Here is a 25,462-nt window from a genome sequence, read left to right as displayed (position 1 = left end):
TCATCTTAATTAAATTTGAACAATCATAAAATATACAAGTAGAATTTTAAATGTATTATATGAAGAATAAATGTGCGAGACTTGATAATGTTCACAAATAAATATATGTAATTGAAGTGTAGTCCCTGCTGTCAAACTAGAGCCATACACCTTTAAATAGAAACATTTAATTATTAATACTATAATGGATAAACTAAACTTATACTTTTAAGAAACGTTTTAAGATAGATATTAATTGCTTATTAGTTTCTAAACTTTTTTTTTTTTTTTTTTTTTTTTTGTTATAGAGCCACCTTATTAGAAATGAAGCAAATAATATTTAATATCGTAAACCCTGCTTGGCTTCTAACATTCTTGAAGCTCAATACTGTACAAGATCATTCTGTAAAAGAAAAAAAAAACTAGGCATTGATGAATAAGATGCACTCAATTTTAGTCATTTATTAAACTTGTAAATGGTGTTATCTAAATTGTCAAACATCTATATTATGAATAGCAGATATGTTGTACGCCTTTACATTTCACAATAGCAAATTCATATACAATTTTCTGTAGGTATTGAATACATAAGTCTAAAGTTGACTTGTATCTGCGTATTATTATTATTATTATTGTTAATATTTTGATATTAATAATGAGTATAGTTTTATAGATTGATGTTACTACAGATAGCGTCTTTTTCTATATATGCAGATCACAGCTTTTACTATATATTATAATTATATTCTTTAATTATTCTTGTTTAACGTATGCACAATTAGAGTTTGATTGTTAAATATACATATATATTCCATTTAAGTTCGTTTACAAAGTGTCTATATGAATGTTGTTGTAGTTTTGAGCTATAGAATACTATTGATCTCTATTAGATAATAGAGTATTATCTTGGGTAGCTTTTAGTCGAATAAAAAGTGTTTTATGCTTTGTAGGCGTTGTTGGTGTTCTTTTTGACAGGAAGTTATTGAATGTTGATCCTTTAGTAGGATTATAGTACTGGCTGTTAACAAGTATTCCCATAGAAAGCATTAAAACGCGATCGACTAGACTAAAAGGATTTTTAACTATATTGGGTATATCATATTTATTCCTCCATAAACGAATTTGATAATGGGATATTGGTTTATTTAATCGAGCATGTCTGTCCTCGAGCATTATGCTTTTCCAATAAAAGGCCAAAACAGCCATACTTTCCAATTCAAAATTTGAGAATGTTATATTATGATACCCACGAAGACTAAGCCATGATTCAAATTTGACTAAGGCATACCAATTCAATCTCATAAAGTATGGGAATCTGAATTTAGGAGGAATACCCGTTATTTCTTCAATGGCATCAACCTTTAATTGCATTTGAATATTGAATGATTGTAGAAAGTTTCCACCAAATACGATAGAGTCCTCTGGTGTATAGACTGCATGAATCCAACCACTAGGAATAAACCTAAAGAAAAAAAAACGTATATAAATACATATATTTATATGATAGTATAAATAATGGATTGTCTATTCAAGTATAATAATGATACTTTACAGTGTATCTCCTGCCTTGAGTTTTACAATATAACATTTATCAACTTTATCGCCAAAAAATGTTGAATAATCATCAGATAATGACCAAATACGATATTGTTCTAGGTTTTCAACTGTAGGCTTAATAAGATAAAAAGTTTTAGCTCCACTCACGATATGATAAAAGACCTAATATGTATAATTTAGACATGATAAGATTAAAAGAATTTACATATTTACAGAACTTCCACCAAAATCAATATGGCTTTAATAAATAAATTAATTAATAAAATAAATAAAAATTAGCTATATGTATATTATCAATATAGTTATTCAACTTACAAGTCGGTATAAGACCCTTTTGTGCCCATTAAACAATAAAGCTGAACCTTTGGAATCCCAACATCTTTTTGATCCCTTGGCCACATCAAATCAATCCAGTCTAATTCACGAACAATTCTTGGTCTCTTGATTTGTTTAGCTAATTTTGTACCACTGATTTCTAAGCTAATAACATTTAAAATACGATTTCTTTTATCAGGGTGAGTATCAAAATAGTCAGCCCAGTGACGCATTGTCCAATCTGTTATCTCTGACTGTAACTCTACATCAATAACATCTACATGAACATCATATCCTCCAACTAAGCCTGCGATATCATGAACAGTAATATCACTAGAAGGCATCTTCATATCTAATGCAACAAAAGTTGTTTCCTCTTTTTTTTCAATCACAAATGGTTTTCGAAAACCTGTAGAACGTAAGAGGTCAATATTGACGTCTTCATAACGTTTAAATTTATCTTTTCTAAAAGACTTGCTGGAGAGTAGTTGAGTCCATTTATTTTTTTATTTTCCGATGATAGTGATGTCTCCTCTTTACAGTTTTTAACTTCCACATAAGCACTGGTCTTTTGTGCCTGATTTTGGCTTTGTGCTTCTGGCTGCTGCTTATCTGATGCATAAGCAAACAAACAAACAAATAAATAAATGAAAGATTCAACATACAAATGAATATGTATATGTATGATATTTATATATATTCTTACATGCAGTCATTTCAAGTAGTTTTATACATTGCAAACAATAAAATTTATTTTTCTGATCTGTATTTTCGGTTGTTGTAGTAAGACATTCCGAGTGAATCCAACCTTGACAAAAATCACAAGAGGTCCATTCTAATCTTTCGTCAAGTGTGATTTCTTGACTATTACAGATTACGCAAATCTTCATTTTTACTAGTCAAACAAAAAATGGGTGTATAAATATACATATATTTATATGTATGAATATATGTATTTAAAAGAAAGGGAAGCATGCATTTAAAAATAATAACAATAATAATAAAAAAAAAGACTAATGGATATGCAGTATGGAGTGTATATAGTGATTTCTTTTTATTCATTTTATTGAACTCGCAAATAATGTGTAATAATGCATAATATGATGTATAATTTTTTTTTTTTTTAAAAAAAAAAAGTAGAAATAAAAATAAATAAATGCATGTGTGTATGTTTGTATGTATATTATACTTTTTTACTCTTATCTATAGCAGGTAGATTATCTTCAATAGTAGATGATGAACATACAGTGACTGATTCTTCTATTAAGGGTAATGAAGTATCTATTTCATTAGGCTTTTGTAATTGCTGTGAACCAAGAAATTGTGGTAATGATAATGGGAAACCATTTCCAATAGGTGTCAGCATAAAGTTACTATTTAATTTTTGATTTTTATTATTATTTCTAATATGTATTCGGTTAGAGATATGAGATTTTAAACTAAATATTCGTATATGTATATAAACTTACGATGCTTGCATATAAAGAGATGATAGCGGAGAAGTATCCCAGTAAAGAGATGATGATTGCCTACTAAGAGGAGTGACATAATGACTAATTGTAGTGTCTTCAGTATCACAATTTGCTTCACTAAAATAGGAATTATTATTTTCTCTAGTGATGTTAGGAGGACTAGGACTTTGTGGAATAACATTATTACTATAATTGAATAATGACATCTGTTGTTGGTAGTTCCAGTCTTTCTGTTGTAATATATTATTATGTGAAGTATTCGGATTAGCTACATTATTACATAATAACTGTTTAGGAGCCTTTTGTTGAATTTTATCTTGATGTAATTTAGTAGTAGATTGAAGTCTACAATAGCAATGCCATAGAATGAAAAACAACAATAACAATGTACAAACTACTACACCAACTACGATACCGATAAGTCTTGGTAGACCTCCAATATTTGAATATTGTGTGTCAGACTGAGCATTGATATTAACTGCCAAATAGGACCAGGACCAGTTTATGACATTTAAAAGCTGTATATCAACTGCTTTTGCTGTTCGATTAGTACCTGCAATAACCCAAATTTGGTCTTTGATTAAGATAGATGTATGGTTTGATCTATAGAGACCTACACCTTCAATAAATGGTGGTTGACTCCAACTAAAATTTCTTGTATCTAAAATCCAAACATCATTTAAAAGATATGCACCAGTTTCGTTAAAATATTCGCCTCCAATTATTATTAAACTGCGTCCATCTGTATGTAAAGTGGTAGTATGATGTTTTCTTGGTATAGGCATACTATTGCCTATTGCTTTGATATTATTCCAGATTGCTAATAATATATAACAAAGTAAGAATAGAGTATATATGTATATCTATGTATGCATGTAGAATGAATAAACTCTTTACAAGTACGAGGATCTAATAAGATAATATCTGACATATTAGCTAAAGGAAAATTTGTTACTCTATCTAAATTTGTTTCATGATTAATAACAGCTCCACCTAAGATAACCAATTGTCCATTTGTATCTCTGTTATCAAAATAAGATGTTAAAAAAAAAAGATGCATATTTGCATACATATAAATATATACATATGTGTATGTATTTTATTACCTAATTTGAGTTATTGTACTATTCACTCTAGTGAACCCAGTACTATACTTTATTGGTGTAGGTAGCCAATTATTACTTTTGCTATCATATATTATTATTTCTTGATGCCATATATTTGGATAACGATATGACGAGTTAAAGTTAAGGCCAGTAAGAAGCTCTGAATTTCCTCCTAAATGATCATTAATGAAGTATAAATAGAATAATATGTAAAGTACAAACCAAATATAACAGTCAAGTTTGATCGAGTAACTTCATAAGCAGCATTGCGTCTAGCCAATGGGACATTTCTCATATCTGTAATTTGTTTCCAAGTATCTGTTTGTGTATTATACTGACATATAGTCATAGATGATTCGTATATTCCATTGATACTTCCAGCACCAAAGATATTAATACTGATACCATCAGCATCAGGTAACGCTTGAGCAAAATGCATTATTGGACATTGATTATTTGAGATTCGTAAGGATAAATCTTCGCTATATATAGACAAAGTTCAGTTATAGTAGAACAATTAACAGTAATACATACATTGGTGGTTGTAAAGTATTAAAATTTTTATTTAAATCAATTCTTGTAAGAATATTATCAGCAACTGAATTTCTTGAGAAAGAAAATACCCATATAGAATTAGATTGTTGAATATAGACAGGCTTTCCTGGAACAGGTATAGTACTTAGAGTATAAACGAGCGATATAAAAGTAAATGATAATATTAATAATTTCATATAAAGAAGAAGAAGAGAGAGTTAAGGGAGAAAATAATACATGTATGTACTAAAAGAGACAGGAGAAGTATTATTATATAACAAGAACTTTTGTGTAAGTAAATAACGAATTCACCTTCAGCTCCTCTCTTCTATGATCTGCACATATTATACATGCTTTAAGTGTAAAAAACAGCAACTTTAATTTTATGTAGTAAAATCATCACCCTTATCCCCTAATTTTTTTTAAAAAAAAAAAAAGCTCAATCTCCTCTTTATCACTGTATATTTATTATTCTTATTACATAACATTAACTGTAATTGTTAGCATGTACAAGCTTGTATACACACATACACCATATATTTAGTTATTTACTTTTTTTTTTTTTTTTTGTTCTCTGTAAATGATTTCCTTGTTGTATTAAAAAAAAATGAGTCAAGAAAATATCCAATAATATTTCATATTGAGGTATCAACAAGCCACCACAGGCACTAGGCTTTCAACAAAATTTCAATTACCGTAGTGGAAACAAGCGATATTTTTTTTTTTTTTTCTTTCTTTTTCTTTACATAACTCAGTGTTATAATGACTACTGAAGCACCAAAGGTAGTAACTAGTAATAATATTAGAATTAAGTTTTAACATCAAATTATAGACTGCTAAGCGTGATAACCTTCGTGCTCTTGAAGAAAAAGCACGTAAACTTTGGGATGAAGCAAAAGCATTTGAAATTAATGCTCCCACTATTGAAGAACATCCTAACTTTGAGGATCTTCATCAAAAATATCCCAAATATATGGCTTGTATGCCTTTTCCTTATATGAATGGTCGTCTTCATTTAGGACATGCATTCACTTTCTCTAAAGTTGATTTTGGCACTGGTTATGAACGTATGAAGGGTAAAAGAGCTCTTTTACCTCAAGGCTTCCATTGTACCGGTATGCCCATTAAGGTAAATAGTAGGAACAAACAAATAAACAAAAAAATATCAGAAAGCATCAAATTAAAACGTTGTCATTTTTAGACTAGTGCTGATAAAATCGCTCGTGAAATCAAAATGTTTGGTAAAAATTTTGAAAAATACGAGGAATTAGCAGCAGCTAATGCGCTCGAAAAGAAGGAAGTAGCAAAAAATGTAAAGAGTAAAGTAGCTGCAAAGACAGGTAATGTCACTTATCAATTCCAAATTATGCTTTCTCTTGGTATTCCTCGCGAGGAAATTCATAAGTTTGCTGAGCCTTATTACTGGACTGAATATTTCCCTCCTCAAACAATTTCTGATATGACTGCTTTTGGTGCTAAGGTAGATTGGCGTCGTTCTTTCATTACTACAGATGCCAACCCTTACTATGATTCATTTGTTCGCTGGCAAATGAGAAAGTTGAAGCAAATGAATAAGGTTAAATTTGGCGAACGTTATACTATTTACTCTATTGTTGATAATCAACCTTGTATGGATCATGATCGTGCTTCTGGTGAAGCTGTTGGTCCTCAAGAATACACTGGTATTAAGATGAAGGTTATTGAATGGTCAAAGCCTGCTCAAGAAGCCCTTTCTCAATATGCTGATGCTCTTAAGGGTAAAAACATTTATTTAGTCGCTGCTACCCTTAGACCTGAAACCATGTACGGTCAAACTAATTGTTTTGTTGGCCCTGATCTTGAATATGGTATTTACAATATTAATGATACTGATGCCTATCTTTGTACTTATCGTGCTATTCGTAATATGTCACAACAAAAGATTTTTGCTAATGGTCGTACTGAAATTGAGAAGCTTGCTGAAATTAAGGGTGCTTCTGTTGTTGGTACTAAGATTCACGCTCCTTTGAGTGTCTATCCTTCTGTCTATGTACTTCCTATGGAAACAGTTTTATCTACTAAGGGTACTGGTGTTGTTACCTCTGTTCCTTCTGATTCTCCTGACGATTTTGCAACATTGTCTGATCTCAAGAAGAAGCCTGAATACTATCATATTGATCCTGAATGGGTTAAGGACTTTAACCCTATTCCTATCATTGATACACCTAACTATGGTAACCTTATTGCTCCTAAGCTTTGTGAAATCAAGAAGATCAATTCTCAAAAGGATCGTAATCAACTTGCTGAAGCTAAGGAAATTGCTTATAAGGAAGCCTTCTATCAAGGTGTTATGTGTATTGGTGATTTTAAGGGCATGAAGGTTCAAGAAGCTAAACCTAAGGTTAAACAAGAGTTGATTAACTCTGGTGAAGCCTTTGTTTACAATGAACCTGAAAGTCTCGTTATTTCTCGTTCTGGCGATGAATGTGTTGTTGCTCTCTTGGATCAATGGTATATTGATTACGGTGAAGAGGAATGGTTGGCCAAGACTAAGAAATGTTTGAGTCAAATGAATACCTTCACTACTGAAACTAGAAACCAATTTGAAGCAGTTTTAGATTGGTTAAATAAGTGGGCCTGTGCCCGTAGTTTTGGTTTGGGTACTAAATTGCCTTGGGATGAACAATTCTTGGTCGAATCTCTTTCTGATTCTACCATTTACATGGCTTATTACACTATTGCTAATCTTTTGCATGGTGGTTCCTTGAATGGTAGTAAGGTTGGCCCTGCTGGAATTAAGGCCGAGCAAATGACAGATGCTGTATGGGATTATATCTTTAAGCTCGGTGAATATCCCGCTGATTGCGGTATTCCTCAAGCTACACTCGACCGTTTGAGACGTGAGTATGAATATTTCTATCCTTTAGATCTTCGTGCTTCTGGTAAGGATCTTATTCCTAATCACTTGACCTTCTTCATGTATAATCACACTGCTATTTTCCCTGAGGAAATGTGGCCTCGTGGTGTTCGTTCTAATGGTCACTTAATGCTTGATTCCAAGAAGATGTCCAAGTCTACTGGTAACTTTATGACTATGAATGATGCTATTCAAAAATATGGTGCAGATGCTACACGTTTTGCACTTGCTGATTCTGGTGATTCTGTTGAGGATGCTAACTTTGAAGATTCTACTGCTAATGCTGCTATTTTGCGTCTCCATACTCTCTTGGAATGGGCCGAAGAACAAGTTGCTAAGTCTGATTCTCTTCGTACCGGTGAATACAACTTCTTTGACAAGATTTTTGATAACGAAATGAATAAGTTCATCACAATCACCGAAAAGGCTTATGAAGCTACCTACTATCGTGATGTTCTCAAGTTTGGCTGTTATGAATTCCAAGCTGCTAAGGATGCTTATCAACAAGCTTCTGTTGATGTTGGTATGCATAAAGACCTTGTCTATCGTTATATCGAACTTCAAGCCTTACTCTTATCTCCCATCACACCTCATTGGTCTGAACATATTTGGCGTGATATCTTGAAGAAAGATAGCTTAATTGTCAATGCACGTTTCCCTGAACCTAGTGCACCTGTTGATGAAGTCCTTGATGCTGCTACTCGTTATATTCGTAAGACAATTAAGGCCATTCGTGATGCTGAACTTAACTTATTGAAGAAGAAGAAGAAGAGTAAGAATGGCGAAGGTGAATATAAGCCCAAGGAGCCAAAGTCTCTTAAAATCTATGCTGCTACCAAGTTCCCTGAATGGCAAGAAACCTGTTTGACTGTCATGAAAGCTAACTACAATGATGGCCAATTTGATGATGTCAAGATTCGTCAAGAGCTTGGTGCTCAGGGTGTCTTGAAGAACAAGAAAGTAATGCCATTTGTTCAAGAACAAAAGAAATTGATTCTTAAAGATGGCCCTGAAGCCTTCAATCGTACATTAATCTTTAATGAAATTGAAATGCTTGAAAAGGCCAAGGAAGAGTTTAAGCGTGCTCTTGGTTTCCATACAATCACTATTTTAGGACATGATCAATGGACAGAAGAGGATGTGAAGGCAGCTGAAAGTGCGGTTCCTGGTGCTCCTTCTTTCAATTTTAAGAATGAACCTCAACCCTAAAAAAAAGAAAAAAAAGAAAAAAGAGAGAGAAAGAAAAAGATTTCACCTCTTTTGTCAAAAATATTTGTATTTTAATTTTTATTACACGATACATTTCGTTTACATTCACCATTTCATCATATATGTGCATGCATATAAATTATTAGAAATAATAAAACTTTATATACTATCTTTGTTGTATAAATGATATTTTTATACTGCATATGACATCATCGGTGTGTTTTGTTCATTTTATTTTATTGTATTAATGCATAATAAATAATATATTTCTATACAAGGCTGAGGTTTATTCATCGTTGATGTGCAGCGACAAACTTCTTTTGTTCTGCAGCCACAGCTTCTTTAAACTGTTCAACTTCTTCCCAACAATCGAGAGGTCTAGTTTGATTTTTTCTAGTAATAAAAAAAAATAATTAACTAAAATTCTTGTTTTCGAGTTTTTATATAGATAGGATAGATAGATAACATACTTATAACACATAATAAGTGCTTCCTGACGTTTAGACACTGTAGGGGGGATATCGGATGGAGCAGTCCTATATCATCAGATTTAATAAATGTGTGTGTGCGCTATATGTTTGACATGATTCTACTAACAATTATTACCTTTGTACTTTTTGTATCATATTTTCAATGTCTTCAGCCATCGCAATTGAATTATGATCATTTTCAATATTTTTTTTTGCTAATTCATCATATGAGCGTTTATTAACTTGCTCCTGTTGCTCTTTAAGACGTTGTAATTCTTGAACCACTCGCTCTCGAACTAGTTGTTCAATCTTTTCATTAGATACAACAGGCTCCTACACATTGAATAACGTTAATAAAAGTAGAATTTTTATTTTTATTTTTATTCTTATTTTTTTTTTTTTTTTTTACCTTTTTATTTTCCATTACAGGTTCATTGAATCCCTGATTGAACTGTTTTTTTTTTTTTTTTTGTAAGAAATGTTTAATGTCATTCAAGTAAAAAAATAAAATAATAATAATTGATAATTTTCATTATTACTTGAAGAGGGTTGCTATTTTGATTATAAAAAATAATAGGTTCTGAAGACTTTGATTGCTTTGCTCCCATTTCTCCCTTTTTTTTTAAAAAAAAAAAATGAAGTATGAAATCAAAATATATTATTATTATAGCTATTCATCAAGCAGGGTTTTACTTCCCGCCGCACATATAGTATCATAGTTGATGGCAGCAGCAGCAGCAGCGTCAACCAGCAATTTCACCCCTCCCCCTCCATCATAATTATTGATTCAAAATATTAAAATGATGACGTTATTATATTTTGATGTTTTTAAACTTCAGTTGGAGAATCTATTATTGATGAAGGAGGTAACAGTAGTTTATCTTTATGAGTACAATTAAATTATTGAGAAATATTAAAATTAAAATGGCCAGTGATATCTATTTCATATTGGATAATTTAGGGTCAGTGTAAGATATATAAAGGTTTAAAAAATCCCTTTAAGATACAAGAGGTAAAAGAGAAAAGAAGAGAGAAGGTGGTACCTTATCATGTACCAAATAATTCATTTCATGAAGGATAGTACAGATAATTGGCCAACAGTAAATCCAAGCAGATACATCTTGTAGATCTCTATGCTTACACTGAGGAAAAAAAAAAAGGAGAATGGGCCCTTAATTGATCTGGGCAAGTATAGCAAACGAGTATACACATGTAGACATTCAGTGATACTCAATTAATTTAGATGAGTGTATGGATGATAAGGACAATATTTGGATGTATTGTCAGCTAACCAACCAAGATACACATCGAATGATGCAGCTACATTCATTATAAGACATAATCAATAGTAAAGTAAGGTCTATAAAAAGTTAAAAAATAGTTTGGTGTGGCGACCATCCCATAGTTGTGTAAGTCTTTTTTTCGAGAGATTTCTTATGATATTTTTTTTTTTTTTGAAGGTGTATATGTCTAGAGTATTAGAGCCTTCTTCATTACAACAAAATCACCAGTATAGTATTTTAGTAAGTTTATACTATTGAGCATTCATATTTAAACTTTAGATAAATGGAAGCAATGTAAACAGTAATATATTAATAGGTAGGTGATTTATTAATACAGAAAAGAAATTGGTCTTGTAGGAGGAGCGCTCTGCCTGCCATTGTAGATTGATTAACCAACTGAAGTATTAGTGTTACTAAAGTTCGAGAAAACTCATCAAAGGTCCTTCTAATACAACTGTTCTGGCAGGATTCTAAATGTTTCATGGTTTCTTTAACTTAAAGTACTAATTGCTAAATTATATTCTAGCTGTTGCGGACAAACTATTTGTAAGTGAATGGCAAATAAACGATCACCGCTTTGGGAGTTAACGCTTATGAATACTAATTGATTCATTGTTTGTAGCGCGCTTAGTTGGCATTCATTTGTACAAGTTGTGAGGTGTCTAGGGCTTCTCTCGATTTGATGGGAATATTCAAGCATGAAAACTAATCTTATTGGGGGATTGGATTACCATATAAAATATATATCCTATGCTAGCGTCAACTGGATATGTATACATATAAAATATATTTAATTATTTACTTGGGACCTAGTTCCTTGATAGTATAATAATCTCAGTAATTTTATCTATTTTGTCTAATCAAATCCAACTTGTTTGTTAAGTGTTTCTGTATTAACAATGATATAGACTAGATTTATCATTTGCAACTTATTATACATCTATCTTGATAATGCTTCGTTGAATCCAAGTCCTATTATAAGAGTCTTTTCGTTCATTTCAGCTTTGTCGATTATGTGATGCGAATAAGCGCTATGTATATATTCATTAAATCCTTTTTACAAAAATGTCTTTTATGATGTCTATTAAGATTAAGTGAAAACTTTAAAACTTTCATCGTATTGCATAATTTACTTATTTGAAGATAGACAATAGTAATAATTTAAGTCAATAAGCTTATCTATTTTTATTTCAACCTAGGGCTTTATATTCTGATGCTAAATGTTATAACCTCATTATTTCTACTACTGTTTATGAAATGGATATCAAATTTTAAGAACTACTTTGATCTACTTTTTTTTTTTTATGTGCTATTAACTTTGTCAGCTTTAGTAATTAAATAATATACATTCACTTCATTTTAAATTAAATTTTATTCTCTAACTAATCTTATCTTAAAGAAAACAATCTGCAAAGGTGGTGGTTAAGCTCACTAAAAGCGAGCTAAATGAATAACTGGAAACAAAAATTTAGTTTACTAGAATCAGTTCCTAAATTGGGTGCGCCAAGTTGGTGCTCCATAGTGAACACATTTTTTTTTTTTTCTTAAAAAAAATAAAAAAGTTTTTTTTATTTTTTTAAAGATCAATCTTTATAATTAATAAATTTAAAAGGTAATTTACTGAAGCTTTTAATGTAATCAATAGTTCGATTAAAACTGTTAAATAGATCTATTATGACTGATTCATCTAAGCCTCAATTTGTTCTTCCCTCTATTAATGATAATGAAGGTGGCTGGGGACCTTCTAATGATGTCATCCCTCAACAATTCCGTGAAATTCCCTATACACCTTATAGCAAGTCTGACAAGTTAGGTCGTGTTGCTGATTGGACTAATCCTGACGGGCAAAAGCAAGATAATAACCAAACTACTGGTGGTCGTCAAGGTAGAACAGGTTTTAACCGTTTCAACAGAGGTAATAAACACAAATAGAATAACTGAGTAGCGTCAATTGCTAATTTTTTTTTTAATAATTTTAGAACAACATCAAGCTTATGGTGCTTCATTTGCTACTGCATTTGCTTACTTCCACGGTGAAGATGAATCTTCCTTTTCTGTTGTTGATAATAGATCATCAGGTACTAAGAAGCAAGCCTTAAAGGCCGTTGGTGGTAACAATGCCCGTACTAGCCGTACACAAACCAAACAAGGTTATCGTACTGTTAACCAACGACCTACCACTCGTTACCAACAACAAGCTAGACGTAGATATGGCTACAAGGATTATGAAAAGCCTCAACGTGTTCGTAATGCATCAATCAATATTGGTGCTGATTGGAAGGTTTTGGATGAAATTGAATTCAGTCGTTTAAGTAAATTGAATTTCAATATTCCTCAAGCCACTAATGTGTAAATGTTATATATTTATATTTTTCTATTTGGTATCTTTTCTATTTGCTAAACTAGAATTTTTTTTTAATATAGTGCAAGCTATGGTTTTGTTAATGTTTATGATAAAGCATACGACAGAATCAATACAAAGAATGAAAAGATGCTTACACATATTGAACGTGTTAAATATGATAGTACTACATCTGAAGATCCAGTTATTCAACAATTCATTCAGGAAAATAAGGCTACTGTTTTTGCTACTGATGCCGTTCTTTCACTCTTGATGTGTGCCACACGTACCGTTTATCCTTGGGACGTCGTTGTCAAAAAGCAAGCTGATGGTAAAGTAATTTTAGACAAACGTCCTGGTGGTGTCTTTGACTTCGTTACTGTAAATGAAAATTCATATGATCCTCCTGCTGATAGTGATAAGGAGACTATCAATTCATGGTCTGCTCTTTGTAATGAAGCTACCTATATTAATCAAAACTTCTCACGTCAAGTAGTCGATTCCAAAGCTGTTGAAAACTTTGAAAAGGCTAATCCTTTTGCTACATCTGAGACTGAAGGTGAATTAGCATCCTGTGGTTATCGTTATCGATCCTTTGATTTAACAAACCCTGATGCTGCTGAAGATGAAGAAAAGATTGAAATTATTGTTCGTACTGAAGTTGATGCAGCTATCAAGACAGGTAACAAGTCAGGTTATGCTACCATTCGTGCTTTGAATGAATTTGATCCTACTGCTCAAGGTGCAGGCGGTGCTCTTCCTTGGAAGAAGAGTTTGGATTCTCAACGTGGTGCGGTTGTTGCTACTGAGATGAGAAATAATGCAGCTAAATTGGCACGTTGGGCTGTTCAAGCTATTTTGGCAGATGCCGAGCAACTCAAGTTAGGTTATGTTGCACGTTACAATCCCAAGGAAAACTCTCGCCATGTTATTTTGGGCACACAAGCTTATAAGCCTCGTGATTTTGCTGCTCAAATGAACTTGTCATTAACAAACGGTTGGGGTATTGTGAAGGCTGTTGTAGACATGTGTTTGCAATTGCCTGAAGGTACCTATATTATGATGAAGGATCCTAATAGACCTATTCTTCGTATTTATCATGTACCCTTTGAAGAAGATTTGGAAGAAGATGAGGAAGAATACGATGAAGAAGGAGAAGAAGAAGTTGAAGAAGCAGAGCAAAATTAAGCTCTTTGTTTATTATATAAACTAGATTATTAATATTTTCTTTTTTTTTTCAATATATCAAAGCATTTATAGCAAGCGATAACTTTTTTTATAAATATTATTTTAACAAATTATTCACGCATTTCTGATGAATGAAAAAAAAAGAAAGAAAAAAATAGTCTAAGAGATAAAAGAGGAGAAAGGAAAAGAGAGAGAAATCATAAGTAAAATATTGAGTGTGTTTATTCAGTCGATAGTCTTGTTCGAGTAACTACTATCCTGAAAATGTCATATGCAGCAGAGAAGATGAGGGACCTTTTGTGTTTTCCTGTTACGTCTGTCATTACAAGAAAACTCGAAAGAATTGAATAGTAAATCTCTGTCGTTTCAAGTGATGATATTCTAATTCAAAGGGATCATATGAAAAGAGATGTTATAAACAAGTCTTTGAAAGAAGAAGAAAAGGATAAACAGCAAAGGTCTTTCATAAAGTAATCAGTAGAGAACACGATTTTATTGGATGTAGGATGCTAATAGATAGGAAAAGAAAAGAAAAGAAAAGGATCTATAGTTTTAGACTAAGTTGCTCTTTACATCCAAGCAAGAAGTTGGGATTTAGAGCTTTTTTATAATGATATAAATATTTGATTTATACAGTTTCAAAATACTCTTCCGTTAAGTAACCATTATTAAAAGCTTAAATATCAAGATGCATTTTGTTGAGTAGCAATTCCTTTATTGGAGTTTATAAGACTGCACCTGTAAAATAGAATCTCATTTCTATACAATAGATTTCCTGACTAGATGAAGTCATAAACTTTGTGAGGGATTTTCAGTTATCACCGAAAAGCCTGCACATTTCGATAAGAGTCCAAATAATATAGTATATCCTTCGATGGTAAGCTAATTATAAGACTATACACTAATTAGAGACATATAATTTGGATATAGAAATAAATAACCAGCATTTACTCAACCCCATTATTGGAGTTAAATATTAATAACTAATGTTTAATTTATTGGCTGAAGTTTCTTGTTGATTATATATTATACAAGTGTCAAAGTACGGTTATTTTTATAGAAATATTACTCAATATGTATATTAAGTCTTATAGCATATTCACCGTTTAATACATATTTTACCTTAACTATTAGCATTACATAGAATAAATCAAGTAAATTTAATTGGCTAGATTTTTTCTTCTATAAGAGGAACACGTTATATATAATTTTATTTTATTTTACCGTGTTTTAATTAATTTTATTTTTTAAGAAAAAAAAAGAAGGAATAGATCATGTCCAGAAGAAGGATCATCAATGATTCAGAAAGTGAAGAGGAAGGTTCAGTAAAACGTACAAAACTTGATTGCAATGAGACATCACAAAGGATGGACAATAATGAATCTAATGATGATCAAGAATCTCCTGACACACATTTTCTTGAATCTGATCACATGAATGAAGAAGAGGATTTAGTACCACTTTTAGTTGATGAAGATGATGGGTTAGTTAAAATTGTGGATCGTAAAGAAGTCAGTAAAAAAAAAAATAATAATAATAATAATAATCAATAATTTCATAGATTTGTAGAGGGATCGATTGTTAAGATTACGCTTGTCAATTTTGTTACATATGATTATTGTGAGATCTATCCTGGGCCCCAAATGAACATGATCATTGGTCCAAATGGTACTGGTAAATCAACCATTGTTTGTGCAATTGCTTTAGGATTAGGTGGTAATCCTAATTTACTGGGAAGAGCCAAGAATATTGCAGAATTTGTAAAGACAGGTGAGGATGAAGCAACGATTTCCATTGAATTGAAACAAGTAAACGTTCGAAATATTATCATCCAACGATCTTTTAGAAAATCGAACAATGCGACTACATGGAGAGTTAATGGTATTTTATTAAATGTATATTGGATACTTAATTTAATAGCCTAACAACAAGATCTATTGTGGCGTCTCTTTCTTTCGTAAATAGGTAAACTTACTACGCAAAAAGAAGTAATGGATATTATCAGCAAATTTAATATTCAAGTTGATAATTTATGGTAAGAAAATATAATACATATTTATATATATATATACTAAATAGAACCTTATAGTCAATTTTTACCCCAAGATCGTGTTGCTGAATTCGCAGAGGTATGAACAAAAGAGCAGCATTTAACGAAAATATATTAATAAAGTAATTTAGTTATCATCGTCTCAATTACTAGAAAGAACGCAAACAGCGATTGGTAAGGCTAATTTGCGTGATATGCAAAAGCAGTTAGTAGAATGGAGAGAAAAAGAAAAAGAATTAATAAATGTATGTATAAATGTACATTTATGAATTACCACTCATTTTTTTTTTTTTTAGACAAACAACTCTGATAAAGATCATTTAAAAACATTAAACAACCGTAATAATCTGCTTGAACAAGATGTGGTGAGAATGCGTTCCAGACATGAAAAAGAAAAACAGTTAAAGTTATTAGAAGCACAAATTCCTTTAGTAAAATATACCGAGGCTAATACGAAAGCTAAACAATTAAAAGAGGAATATAATGAAGCAAAAGAAGAGCTTCGAAAAATCATTACTAAAACGTTACCTGTCGAAAATATATTAAAGTAAGTCTAATAATAATGAATTCTATAAGTCATTATATTAATCCTTAAAAACACACATAAATAGGGAAGAGATGGATAAGAAAGCAAAAACAATAGAGATGAAGAATAGACAGGAAACAGCTTACAAAAAAGCACTTAAAGAAGTAAAAGATAAATCTACTCAGGCAAAAGATACAGTAAGCGCCTTTTTTTTTTTTTTGTTAATATTTATGTCAATATTAAATACACTGTTATTAGAGAGCACAATTAAACTCAAAAAGGAAAGAAATAGAAGGGTACAAACAGAAGCTTTCAGAAAGAGAAAAGCAACTTCAAATTCAAGAGAAAAAGATATCGTATCTTGAAAATGAACTAAAAGAGCCACCAACAATAGATGTAACTCAGTTTGAAGAAAAGATTGTAAGTAATATAAATGACTAAATCTTTGAGATACTTATTCATCTTTGACAGGCTAAAATTAATGAAGATATAAGCGCAATTGATACAGAATCAATAAAGATTAAACAGCAACTTAGAGAAGAAGATTCAAAAAAATTCTCATTAAAGCATGAGTTAGAATCAAAGTATAAAAAGTAAGTTAGTCATTGTAAGCTTTTGGATTTGATACTTATATTTAAATTAGAATGAAGGAACTTGAGAGTGTTATGGCTAGACGTTTAAAGAGATTAGAAAATAACTATCCTGATACTGTAAAGGCATACAAATGGTTAAAGGAGAACAAAGATAAATTTGAAGGGAAAATATATGGCCCCATTGTTCTTCTTTTGAACCTCAAAGATCCTCGCTATGCTGCAATAGTGGAAAATGCTTTAGGTGGTGCTAGAAGTGATTTACTAAGAGTAAGCTTCTTTTTTTTTTTGTCTATTTCATTATTGACTATTTTAACTTTTGTTTATAGGAATTTGTTTGCGAGAAAGAATCAGATTATCGTAAAATCACGTCTTATCTTGTAGATAAACAAAAATGGAGAGTCAATTTTTCATGGCCTGACGATCTTTCCGATACTTCAACTGAATCACCTATTTCAACTGAAGAACTTAAGCGAAAGTTTGACATGGATGATTTTATAGTTAACTTAATTGATGTGCCAGAGTATATTAAACGCTATCTTTGTTTAGAAAGAAAGATACATTTATTTCCTGTAGCACTTCATTGTTCCCGAGAACGTGAAGTTGCAAGTTCCGGTATTTTTGGAAAATTTAATGTGGGTCATACATCCTATATTGTTAAAGCAAGCCAATACGGTACCAAAGCGCGACAAACTACAGCTACAGCTATTCGTAATGCTGAATATCTTGGAAATTCAAGTAAGTCATTCTTAAAGTCTATTCGTTAAAACTTAATGAATTTTATTAGTTGATAATAGTGAGCAAAATAAGTTAAAGGATGATATCAAAACTATTCAAGCTAAAATGCAACAGGCAGATATTATCATTAAAGAATTAAGTGATAATTATGATAAAATCAAGCAAACAATACAGCAAAAAAAGTACGAGAAAGATGATTTGAGATCTCAGAAGAGAGATGCTCAAAGTGCCCTTGTAAAATATAATACAGGTAAAGATAAATTACGAATACTGAAAGAAAAGTTAGAAGAAATCAAGAAAATGCCTGAAGAAAGTAAGGAGATGATTCGGAAATTAGAATCAGAAACTATTTCTATTATAAACCAAGAAAAGAAAATATTGCATGAGCATGGAGAAGCCTTGGAGGAAGCAATTGACCTTTATGAAAAACGGAATTTGTTATCTTTACAATGTACATTTTTAGAAGCTCGTTTATTCTCTATTCGAAATTATGTTCGACAACAAAACAGCCAACGAGAAGAAGCTGAGAAAATGTTGGCATTAACTAAAAAAGAATACCAACTTGCAGAAAAAGAAGTTAAACAGTACATGGATAAATGTAGAGTAGCAGGTCGAGACCTTCCAGAAGATCTTGTTGAACCTTTTAAAGAGATCTTAACACGATGGAAAGAAGATAGTTTGCAAATTAGTCTTGAAGAGCTTGAAAACGAAATTTCAACAAAACAAGGAGAGATCGCTTCTATTCGATTTGCTAACCCTAATGCCATGAAGCATTATGAAGAAAGAAAAAAAGAGGTAATTTTAAATATATAAAAAATGACTTTTTTATTTTTATTATTATTAAATTGGTTTATATATAGATTGCACGCTTGAAAGAAAAGATACTTGCAGATGAAGTTCAATTAAAAGAATATGAAACTAAAATTTTACGACTTAAGGTAAGTTTACAAGATTTTGCTTAGAATCAAGTACCAACATTTCTGTAGAATCAATGGGCTCCACTTGTTAAAAATCTTGTTGGAAAAATTAACGCCAAGTTTTCTGCTGCTTTTCAACGTTAGTTTCATTTTATTTTATTTTATTTATTCTTTTACATTTAAATATTTATTGTATTGTCTTCATTTTTTAGGTATTAATTGTGTTGGTGAAATTAGAGTTCAAGAATCAGAAGACTTTGATAAATGGGGTATCAACATATATGTCAAGTTTAGAGATAACGAAAAACTTCAATTGCTAACTGGACAACGTCAGTCTGGCGGTGAACGATCTGTTACGACAATTTTGTATTTAATGTCACTTCAAGACCTTGCAAAGTCACCTTTTAGAGTTGTAGATGAGATTAATCAAGGTATGGATCCTCGAAATGAGCGTATGATTCATGAACAAATTGTACAAGGCGCAAGTAGGCCAGGTACATCACAATACTTTTTAATTACACCCAAGCTATTGCCTGATTTGTTTTATAATGAGCGTATTCGTATTTTATGTATTTATAATGGTGAATGGGTCCCAACAAAAATCAAGCCTTTATCTGAATATTTAAATCATGCACGTAGAGTAGGGATAGCTTAAATACGTATAAATAGATATATATCTGTATTTATAAAATGCAGCTTGTTGTTTAGATAATAAATACCCCTTTATTTTGCTTTTCACAGTATACTTTTATTTGGGTAAAATAAATTATCCAATAGAATGTTGACAAATTTAAACTACATGCAAATAGATAAACCCTTTTTTTTTTTTTAATCCTTTTATCCTTCTTTCTTTCTTTCTTTTCAAAGAAGTAAAAAAAAACCAACAATGAAGCTTAGAAGCTTATGGATAATAAATGTTATCCTACTTTTTTCTATAATTTCATTTGTCTTTGCAAATGAAGAACAACAAACTCCTATAAAAGCTGTAAAAGTAGAAAATGAAGATGAGTTAGGAACAACATCCTTTGAAGAATCCATTGTTCAACTTGAAGAGTTAGAGACAACTGAAAAAGAAAAGTTTACTTTTCAGGTAGACATAAGATGTATATTCATTTAAAAGAGTTAATAATTAAGCTTTTTTTTTTTCCTTTTTACGCAATAGACTGAAGTGTCACGTTTAATGCATTTAATAATTAATTCACTCTACAAAACTCGTGAAATCTTTTTACGTGAATTAATTTCAAACGCTGCAGATGCCTTGGATAAGATACGTTTCTTGTCTTTGACAGATCCTGAAGCCATTGCTGCCAAACCTATCCTGGATATCCGAATTTCTGCTGACCCTAAAACAAAAACATTGACAATTACAGATACTGGCATTGGTATGACTCGTCAACAGCTCAAGAATAATTTAGGTACAATTGCTAAATCAGGTACATCTGAATTCTTGGCTCAAATGGAGAACAATAAAGATGCTATTACGCAGATTGGTCAATTTGGTGTAGGCTTTTATTCCGTCTTTCTTGTAGCTGATAAAGTCACTGTGGCATCCAAATCAAATGACGATCCTGATCAGTATGTATGGATGAGCACAGCAGTGAACGATTTCACGATTGCTAAAGATCCTCGAGGTAATACACTTCAACGAGGTACACAAATCACACTTTATTTGAAGCCAGATGCTTATGAGTTCTTGGAGACAAAGAAGTTGAAAGAATTAATCCAAAGGTATTCCCAGTTTATCACATTCCCTATTCAGGTCTTGACCGCAAAGGAAAAGGAAATCCCTGTTGAAGAAATCAACCATGATGATGATGATTTGATTGAAGAGAGTATGTCAGATGAAAAACCTATTACAGAAAAACGTACTGTTTATGAATGGGAACTTGTCAACGTACAAAAACCTATTTGGATGCGAGATTCCAAGAACATAACTGATGAAGAACATAAAGAATTTTACAAGTCATTGACTCGTGACTATGCAGATCCATTAGCTTGGACTATGTATAAAGGTGAAGGCGAGTTTGAATTCCGTTCTTTACTCTATATCCCATCTACTGTAAATGAACTCTTTTATCAAAATATCAAAAACCAAGAATCCAACCATCCTATTAAATTATTTGTGAAGCGTGTCTTCATTAGTGATGAATTTGAATTATTACCAAAGTGGCTTTCATTCCTCAAGGGAATTGTAGATGCTGATGATATGCCTTTAAATGTATCTCGTGAAACACTTCAAAGACACCGTAGTCTCCGTGTTATTACACGTCATTTAGTGAAGAAGGCTCTAGAGATGTTTAGCAACTTGAGTCAAAGAGATCCCAAAGCTTATGCTAAATTCTTAGGTCAATATAATAATATATTGAAATATGGAGCAATTGAAGATCAAGTCTATCGTAAAAAGATTACAAGTCTCTTGAGATTTGCTAGTTCTCATAACAAGGAACCTTTTTCAAACAGTTTAGATGATTATGTGGATCGATGCAAGGCCAATCAAAAGAGTATCTATTTTATGACAGGCAGTAGTGTCTCAGAAATTGAACAATCACCTTTAATCGAAAGTTTGTTGGCCCGTGGATATGAAGTCATGTATTTCACAGACCCTATTGATGAATTATTTGTTGAGAATGTTCCTGGATATAATGGGAAGCAATTCGTGAACATTGCCAAAGGTGATTTAACTTTCCCTGAAGATGAAAAAGATCCTGAAAACGAAATAGCATTAGAGACAACATTTAGACCCTTAACTGATTGGTTACGAGATACTTTACATGATCGCATTGAAAAAGCCGTTATCTCGAATCGACTTACTACCTCTCCATTTGCTATTGTTGCTTCTGCAACAGGGCTTAGTGGCCATGCACAACGTATCTTAGACGCTCAAGGTGCTAGCTATAAAGATCCTAATATGGCTTTTATCTTGGAAACTATGCGATCACAAAAGAAAATCTTGGAAATCAATCCTAAGCATCCTGTCATTACTTCATTATTAAAGCAAGTAGAAGAAGATAGTATTACAGATGAAACAACTAATTTGATTCAATTGATGTATGATACAACGGCTATCCGTAGTGGATTCCCTGTAGATGATATTACTCAATTTGCAGGTCGTGTAGAAGGTTTGATTCGTAAAGCAGTTGGTGTTTCACTTTTAGAAAAAGCTGAAGTGAATATTAAGAAAGCTAAGGAAAAGACAGAAGAAGAAAGAAAAGCAGATGAAGAATTAAAGAAGACAAATATCATTTACGATCAAGAAGAAGCGATTCATCATGATGAGCTTTAATAAATAAATTGTTCATTTTTAAATAAATTATTAGGCATTTTTATAAAACTAAGCGAATTCCTTCTTGTAGACGCAATATCCCCAAAAAAAAAAAAAAAAAAAAAAAAAAAAAACTCAAGATTACTATTTTATTGATTGAAATGAAAGGGTATTTATATGAATTGTAGATATTTTGATACTATATACATATGCTTATCAAGAATGATTCCTGATCTATGAATTCTTTTTAGTAGTCAGTGATATGTATTATAAATTAAACCGTTTAATTTAAGATGGATAATGCTAATTAATCACATATACAGTAATTAATTAAGAGGTTACTGAACTACACCATGAATTGAACCAAAACCTATATTTAAAAAAAAAAAAAAAAAAATTAGCAAAGGAACATATTGCACAGAGAAGGCTGTTATATTTATTACTAGGGGTTGGGCAGGTTTTTAGGCCTACGGGCCCATTGGCTTACTGTGCCTTGCATTTTTTGCTTCAACGGACGCTTCACTAAGTAAATTCTTTTTCTATAAAAAAAAAAAAAAAAAAAAACTTACCATTAAACACTTGAGTGAAGAAGAAAAGAAGAAAAAGTAGGAAATAAAAATTCTCACAGAATGACGTAGAGTTAGGGGTAATAATATGCAGCAACCAATTGGATTTGAACAACATGGAAAAAAAAAGGAGTCAATTTTGGTATTATCAACTGTAAGTTCCCAAAAGTTCTTCAAGTAATTCGTGATTTTATTGGCATACTGCTTTGTTTTTTTACTACCTTATTTGCAAAAAAAAAAAAAAAAAAAAAAAAAAAAAAAAAAAAAAAAAGAAAGAAAATCTTGAATTTTAAACGCAAAACACTATAATTTATTATTTTTTTCTTTTTTCTTTTTAATATTTTTCTTTGTCTCCTTTTTTCTTTAAAAAATAATAATAATATGGCACCAACGGACATTAGAAGTTATGAAACTTATTTAGTAGCTCGACAAGCAGTAACTAATGAAGCAGTAAATCGACTTACACCAACTGAAGATCAAAAGATCATTCTCATCATTATTGGAGTTTATACAGCAGCAATTTTAATTTTATGGAATATGCCAATAGCCAAGATTATTCTATCACCGTTTAAGGTAAATTATACTTTATGTCAATATTTAAACTAAATAAAAGTCTAAAATTAAATATGAGGGGAATTAGTAGTTATTAACAGTAGGCTTACATGAATTTTCGCATGCATTTATGGGGTGTTTAACCTGTGCTAAAATCGAATCTATCGAAATAGATCCAGACAAAGGTGGAGTTTACTCGAATGGTAAAGTTTAATTAGTAAATTTTAAATATGGATTTTAATGTTCTTGTTGTCTTGTAATAAATGAGCAGTCATATTTCAAAACAATAATACAGTGTGCAACAATTTTATTATACATATTACATAAATAAGCAGAAAAATAAATTATAAAAAAAAAATAGGCAATAATAATGCTTAGCATGAAGTCGCACGTTTAAATCGCCTACAAATACTAAACTTTGATTCATGAGGAGAAGTTACTTGTTGTGTAGAATCGGTGACAGTACAATAAGTGGCTACAAATTCGCACAAATATCCAAGTATCTTTTGTTGAAGTCTTTCAAAAGAACATGATTTGGAACTGTCATCATGGCTTGTATGATGATTTTTATCTTGCTGTTCTGTTGTTGTCAAAGCCTTGTTAGTATCTGTTGCTGCTGCTGTTGCTGTTGCTGTTGATGGTTGTGGTGGTGGTGGTGGTGGTGGTATTTCTTTAATAATGGTGGCATCACTATTATTTGTTAAATACAAGTGTGATGAAGGATTTCTTTTCTTCAGTGATATTATAGGCTGTAAAAGATCCCAAATTGCTTCTGCTTCTTTTGTGGATGATAAATAAGGCGGCAACTTCGTGTTATGTCTGATAACTGGAGTGAAAGAAGAAGAAAGCTTGGCGCTTGCAAGAATTTCCTCTGTACTCATGGTCATTGTATGCATTAAAATGATAGACATAAGAGCAGGAGCCAAAAGAGGATATAGATATAATAAATTTGAGTTTGTAGTTGGCGTCATTGCTGATGTTTCCTTTGACAAAATTTGATTCATATTCCAATTTGGAACAACTGCATGCGATAAATAGGTATCATTATGACTATTGATAAATTCCTCATCATTTTGTAGAATAGAACTCCAACTATCATCTGTGAATAAGGAAGGAGAAGAAGATAGAGTAGATTCATCAGAAGAAGATGTATTCAATGTTGTAGTAGTAGTCGAATTTATATTCACAGTATTGTTCATCATCATATTTCCAAGCATTAAATCTAACTGAAGTTTTTCATATTCCTTTTGTAATTTTTCTAACTTTGTTTTCATCCATTTAAGTTCTAATTTTAATTGATTATTATCTTCCTTTTGTTGTGCTAATTCTTGCTCTAAAGAGTGGATATATTCTGTAAAAGGAAAAAAATAGAGTCGTCAGCATAATTTCCTTTTTTGGGATTTTTTTTTTTTTTACCTTTTCTTCTATGCCTAAAATTACGAGCAGAAATTTTATTCCTGAGTTGCCTACGTTCTTTTGAAGTCATAAGCTTGAATTGAGATTCAGGTATATTATTACTAATAAGTCTAAAATCTAATCGACCAATAGAACTGCCAACATGTGTTTCCTTTATAACAGAAGAAGAAGTAGGATTTTTATTACTATTAAAACTCTTGGGGGTAGGTTCTGATAGAGACTTGTTTCGATACAAATCATCTTTCATTGCTTGTTGAGCTTCTTCTCCTAGATAAAGCTGAAAAAGATCTGAATTGGATAAATGAAATACTTCCTCCTGTGGCTGCTCTATCATGGCTGTTGTATTGTTAATAATAGTAGGATTCATTCCATTTTTTTCTTCTGTTGTAGTATGAAGGTTATTATCTTCAAGAGCCCAACTAAATAAGTGCTTTTCAAAACTATTATTATCGTTCATATTAAATATTATAGAGAAAAATGAAAAAAAAAGAAGAA

At 31.3% G+C, this 25,462-nt stretch overlaps 12 protein-coding genes across 12 annotated transcripts; 6 read left to right on the top strand and 6 right to left on the bottom strand.

The window, feature by feature from the left end:
* Positions 1-628: 628 nt before the first annotated feature.
* Positions 629-2,412, bottom strand: BX663DRAFT_62169 (uncharacterized protein). The gene is made up of 4 exons (XM_051532267.1): positions 1,852-2,412; positions 1,750-1,774; positions 1,532-1,698; positions 629-1,441 (listed from the first exon to the last, which is right to left on the bottom strand). The coding sequence occupies exons 1-4, from the start codon at positions 2,199-2,201 to the stop codon at positions 853-855; spliced, it is 1,131 nt and encodes a 376-aa protein (XP_051382553.1). The 5' UTR covers positions 2,202-2,412; the 3' UTR covers positions 629-852.
* Positions 2,111-2,829, bottom strand: BX663DRAFT_62177 (uncharacterized protein). The gene is made up of 2 exons (XM_051532268.1): positions 2,558-2,829; positions 2,111-2,463 (listed from the first exon to the last, which is right to left on the bottom strand). Exons 1-2 carry the CDS (start codon positions 2,739-2,741, stop codon positions 2,240-2,242), a joined length of 408 nt encoding a protein of 135 aa, XP_051382552.1. The 5' UTR covers positions 2,742-2,829; the 3' UTR covers positions 2,111-2,239.
* Positions 2,830-3,006: 177 nt separating this feature from the next.
* Positions 3,007-5,157, bottom strand: BX663DRAFT_509686 (uncharacterized protein). Its single transcript, XM_051527657.1, has 6 exons — positions 4,964-5,157; positions 4,652-4,911; positions 4,430-4,601; positions 4,221-4,345; positions 3,276-4,143; positions 3,007-3,207 (listed from the first exon to the last, which is right to left on the bottom strand). Exons 2-5 carry the CDS (start codon positions 4,866-4,868, stop codon positions 3,317-3,319), a joined length of 1,341 nt encoding a protein of 446 aa, XP_051382551.1. The 5' UTR covers positions 4,869-4,911; positions 4,964-5,157; the 3' UTR covers positions 3,007-3,207; positions 3,276-3,316.
* A 522-nt stretch (positions 5,158-5,679) lies between these two features.
* Positions 5,680-9,236, top strand: BX663DRAFT_454570 (leucyl-tRNA synthetase). Its single transcript, XM_051523821.1, has 4 exons — positions 5,680-5,746; positions 5,796-6,092; positions 6,165-8,399; positions 8,487-9,236. Exons 1-4 carry the CDS (start codon positions 5,726-5,728, stop codon positions 9,066-9,068), a joined length of 3,135 nt encoding a protein of 1,044 aa, XP_051382550.1. The 5' UTR covers positions 5,680-5,725; the 3' UTR covers positions 9,069-9,236.
* A 1-nt stretch (position 9,237) lies between these two features.
* On the bottom strand, positions 9,238-10,231 carry BX663DRAFT_509680 (uncharacterized protein). Its single transcript, XM_051527656.1, has 5 exons — positions 10,078-10,231; positions 9,948-9,989; positions 9,675-9,871; positions 9,539-9,604; positions 9,238-9,461 (listed from the first exon to the last, which is right to left on the bottom strand). The coding sequence occupies exons 1-5, from the start codon at positions 10,144-10,146 to the stop codon at positions 9,359-9,361; spliced, it is 477 nt and encodes a 158-aa protein (XP_051382549.1). The 5' UTR covers positions 10,147-10,231; the 3' UTR covers positions 9,238-9,358.
* An 899-nt stretch (positions 10,232-11,130) lies between these two features.
* Positions 11,131-11,304, bottom strand: BX663DRAFT_435084 (uncharacterized protein; the record flags this gene model as incomplete). The annotated part of the gene is made up of 1 exon (XM_051523097.1): positions 11,131-11,304. One exon carries the CDS (start codon positions 11,302-11,304, stop codon positions 11,131-11,133), a length of 174 nt encoding a protein of 57 aa, XP_051382548.1.
* Positions 11,305-12,403: 1,099 nt separating this feature from the next.
* BX663DRAFT_509670 (eukaryotic translation initiation factor 3 subunit D) lies at positions 12,404-14,463 on the top strand. The gene is made up of 4 exons (XM_051527655.1): positions 12,404-12,433; positions 12,489-12,736; positions 12,801-13,170; positions 13,246-14,463. The coding sequence occupies exons 2-4, from the start codon at positions 12,496-12,498 to the stop codon at positions 14,348-14,350; spliced, it is 1,716 nt and encodes a 571-aa protein (XP_051382547.1). The 5' UTR covers positions 12,404-12,433; positions 12,489-12,495; the 3' UTR covers positions 14,351-14,463.
* Positions 14,464-15,583: 1,120 nt separating this feature from the next.
* BX663DRAFT_62074 (uncharacterized protein) lies at positions 15,584-16,462 on the top strand. Its single transcript, XM_051532266.1, has 3 exons — positions 15,584-15,833; positions 15,912-16,385; positions 16,440-16,462. Exons 1-2 carry the CDS (start codon positions 15,625-15,627, stop codon positions 16,273-16,275), a joined length of 573 nt encoding a protein of 190 aa, XP_051382546.1. The 5' UTR covers positions 15,584-15,624; the 3' UTR covers positions 16,276-16,385; positions 16,440-16,462.
* A 1,105-nt stretch (positions 16,463-17,567) lies between these two features.
* Positions 17,568-19,826, top strand: BX663DRAFT_435036 (uncharacterized protein; the record flags this gene model as incomplete). The annotated part of the gene is made up of 6 exons (XM_051523095.1): positions 17,568-17,786; positions 17,846-18,254; positions 18,304-19,049; positions 19,115-19,192; positions 19,241-19,310; positions 19,384-19,826. Coding segments are annotated over 6 exons (1,965 nt in total), but the record flags the coding sequence as incomplete, so codon positions are not given.
* A 175-nt stretch (positions 19,827-20,001) lies between these two features.
* Positions 20,002-22,506, top strand: BX663DRAFT_472894 (Hsp90 protein-domain-containing protein). The gene is made up of 2 exons (XM_051524184.1): positions 20,002-20,261; positions 20,334-22,506. The coding sequence occupies exons 1-2, from the start codon at positions 20,058-20,060 to the stop codon at positions 22,452-22,454; spliced, it is 2,325 nt and encodes a 774-aa protein (XP_051382544.1). The 5' UTR covers positions 20,002-20,057; the 3' UTR covers positions 22,455-22,506.
* A 741-nt stretch (positions 22,507-23,247) lies between these two features.
* Positions 23,248-24,217, top strand: BX663DRAFT_509656 (uncharacterized protein). The gene is made up of 3 exons (XM_051527654.1): positions 23,248-23,572; positions 23,643-23,754; positions 23,823-24,217. The coding sequence occupies exons 1-3, from the start codon at positions 23,381-23,383 to the stop codon at positions 23,876-23,878; spliced, it is 360 nt and encodes a 119-aa protein (XP_051382543.1). The 5' UTR covers positions 23,248-23,380; the 3' UTR covers positions 23,879-24,217.
* BX663DRAFT_551976 (uncharacterized protein) lies at positions 23,926-25,424 on the bottom strand (the record flags this gene model as incomplete). Its single annotated transcript, XM_051531324.1, has 2 exons — positions 23,926-24,902; positions 24,968-25,424. The coding sequence occupies 2 exons, from the start codon at positions 25,422-25,424 to the stop codon at positions 23,926-23,928; spliced, it is 1,434 nt and encodes a 477-aa protein (XP_051382542.1).
* Positions 25,425-25,462: the final 38 nt, after the last annotated feature.

Source organism: Cokeromyces recurvatus (genome assembly GCF_025118155.1).
Source record: "Cokeromyces recurvatus strain NRRL 2243 chromosome Unknown BX663scaffold_13, whole genome shotgun sequence".
NCBI lineage: Eukaryota > Fungi > Mucoromycota > Mucoromycetes > Mucorales > Mucoraceae > Cokeromyces > Cokeromyces recurvatus.
The sequence above is the reverse complement of the archived record's forward strand: the minus strand, read 5'-3'. Positions and strand labels throughout refer to the sequence as shown.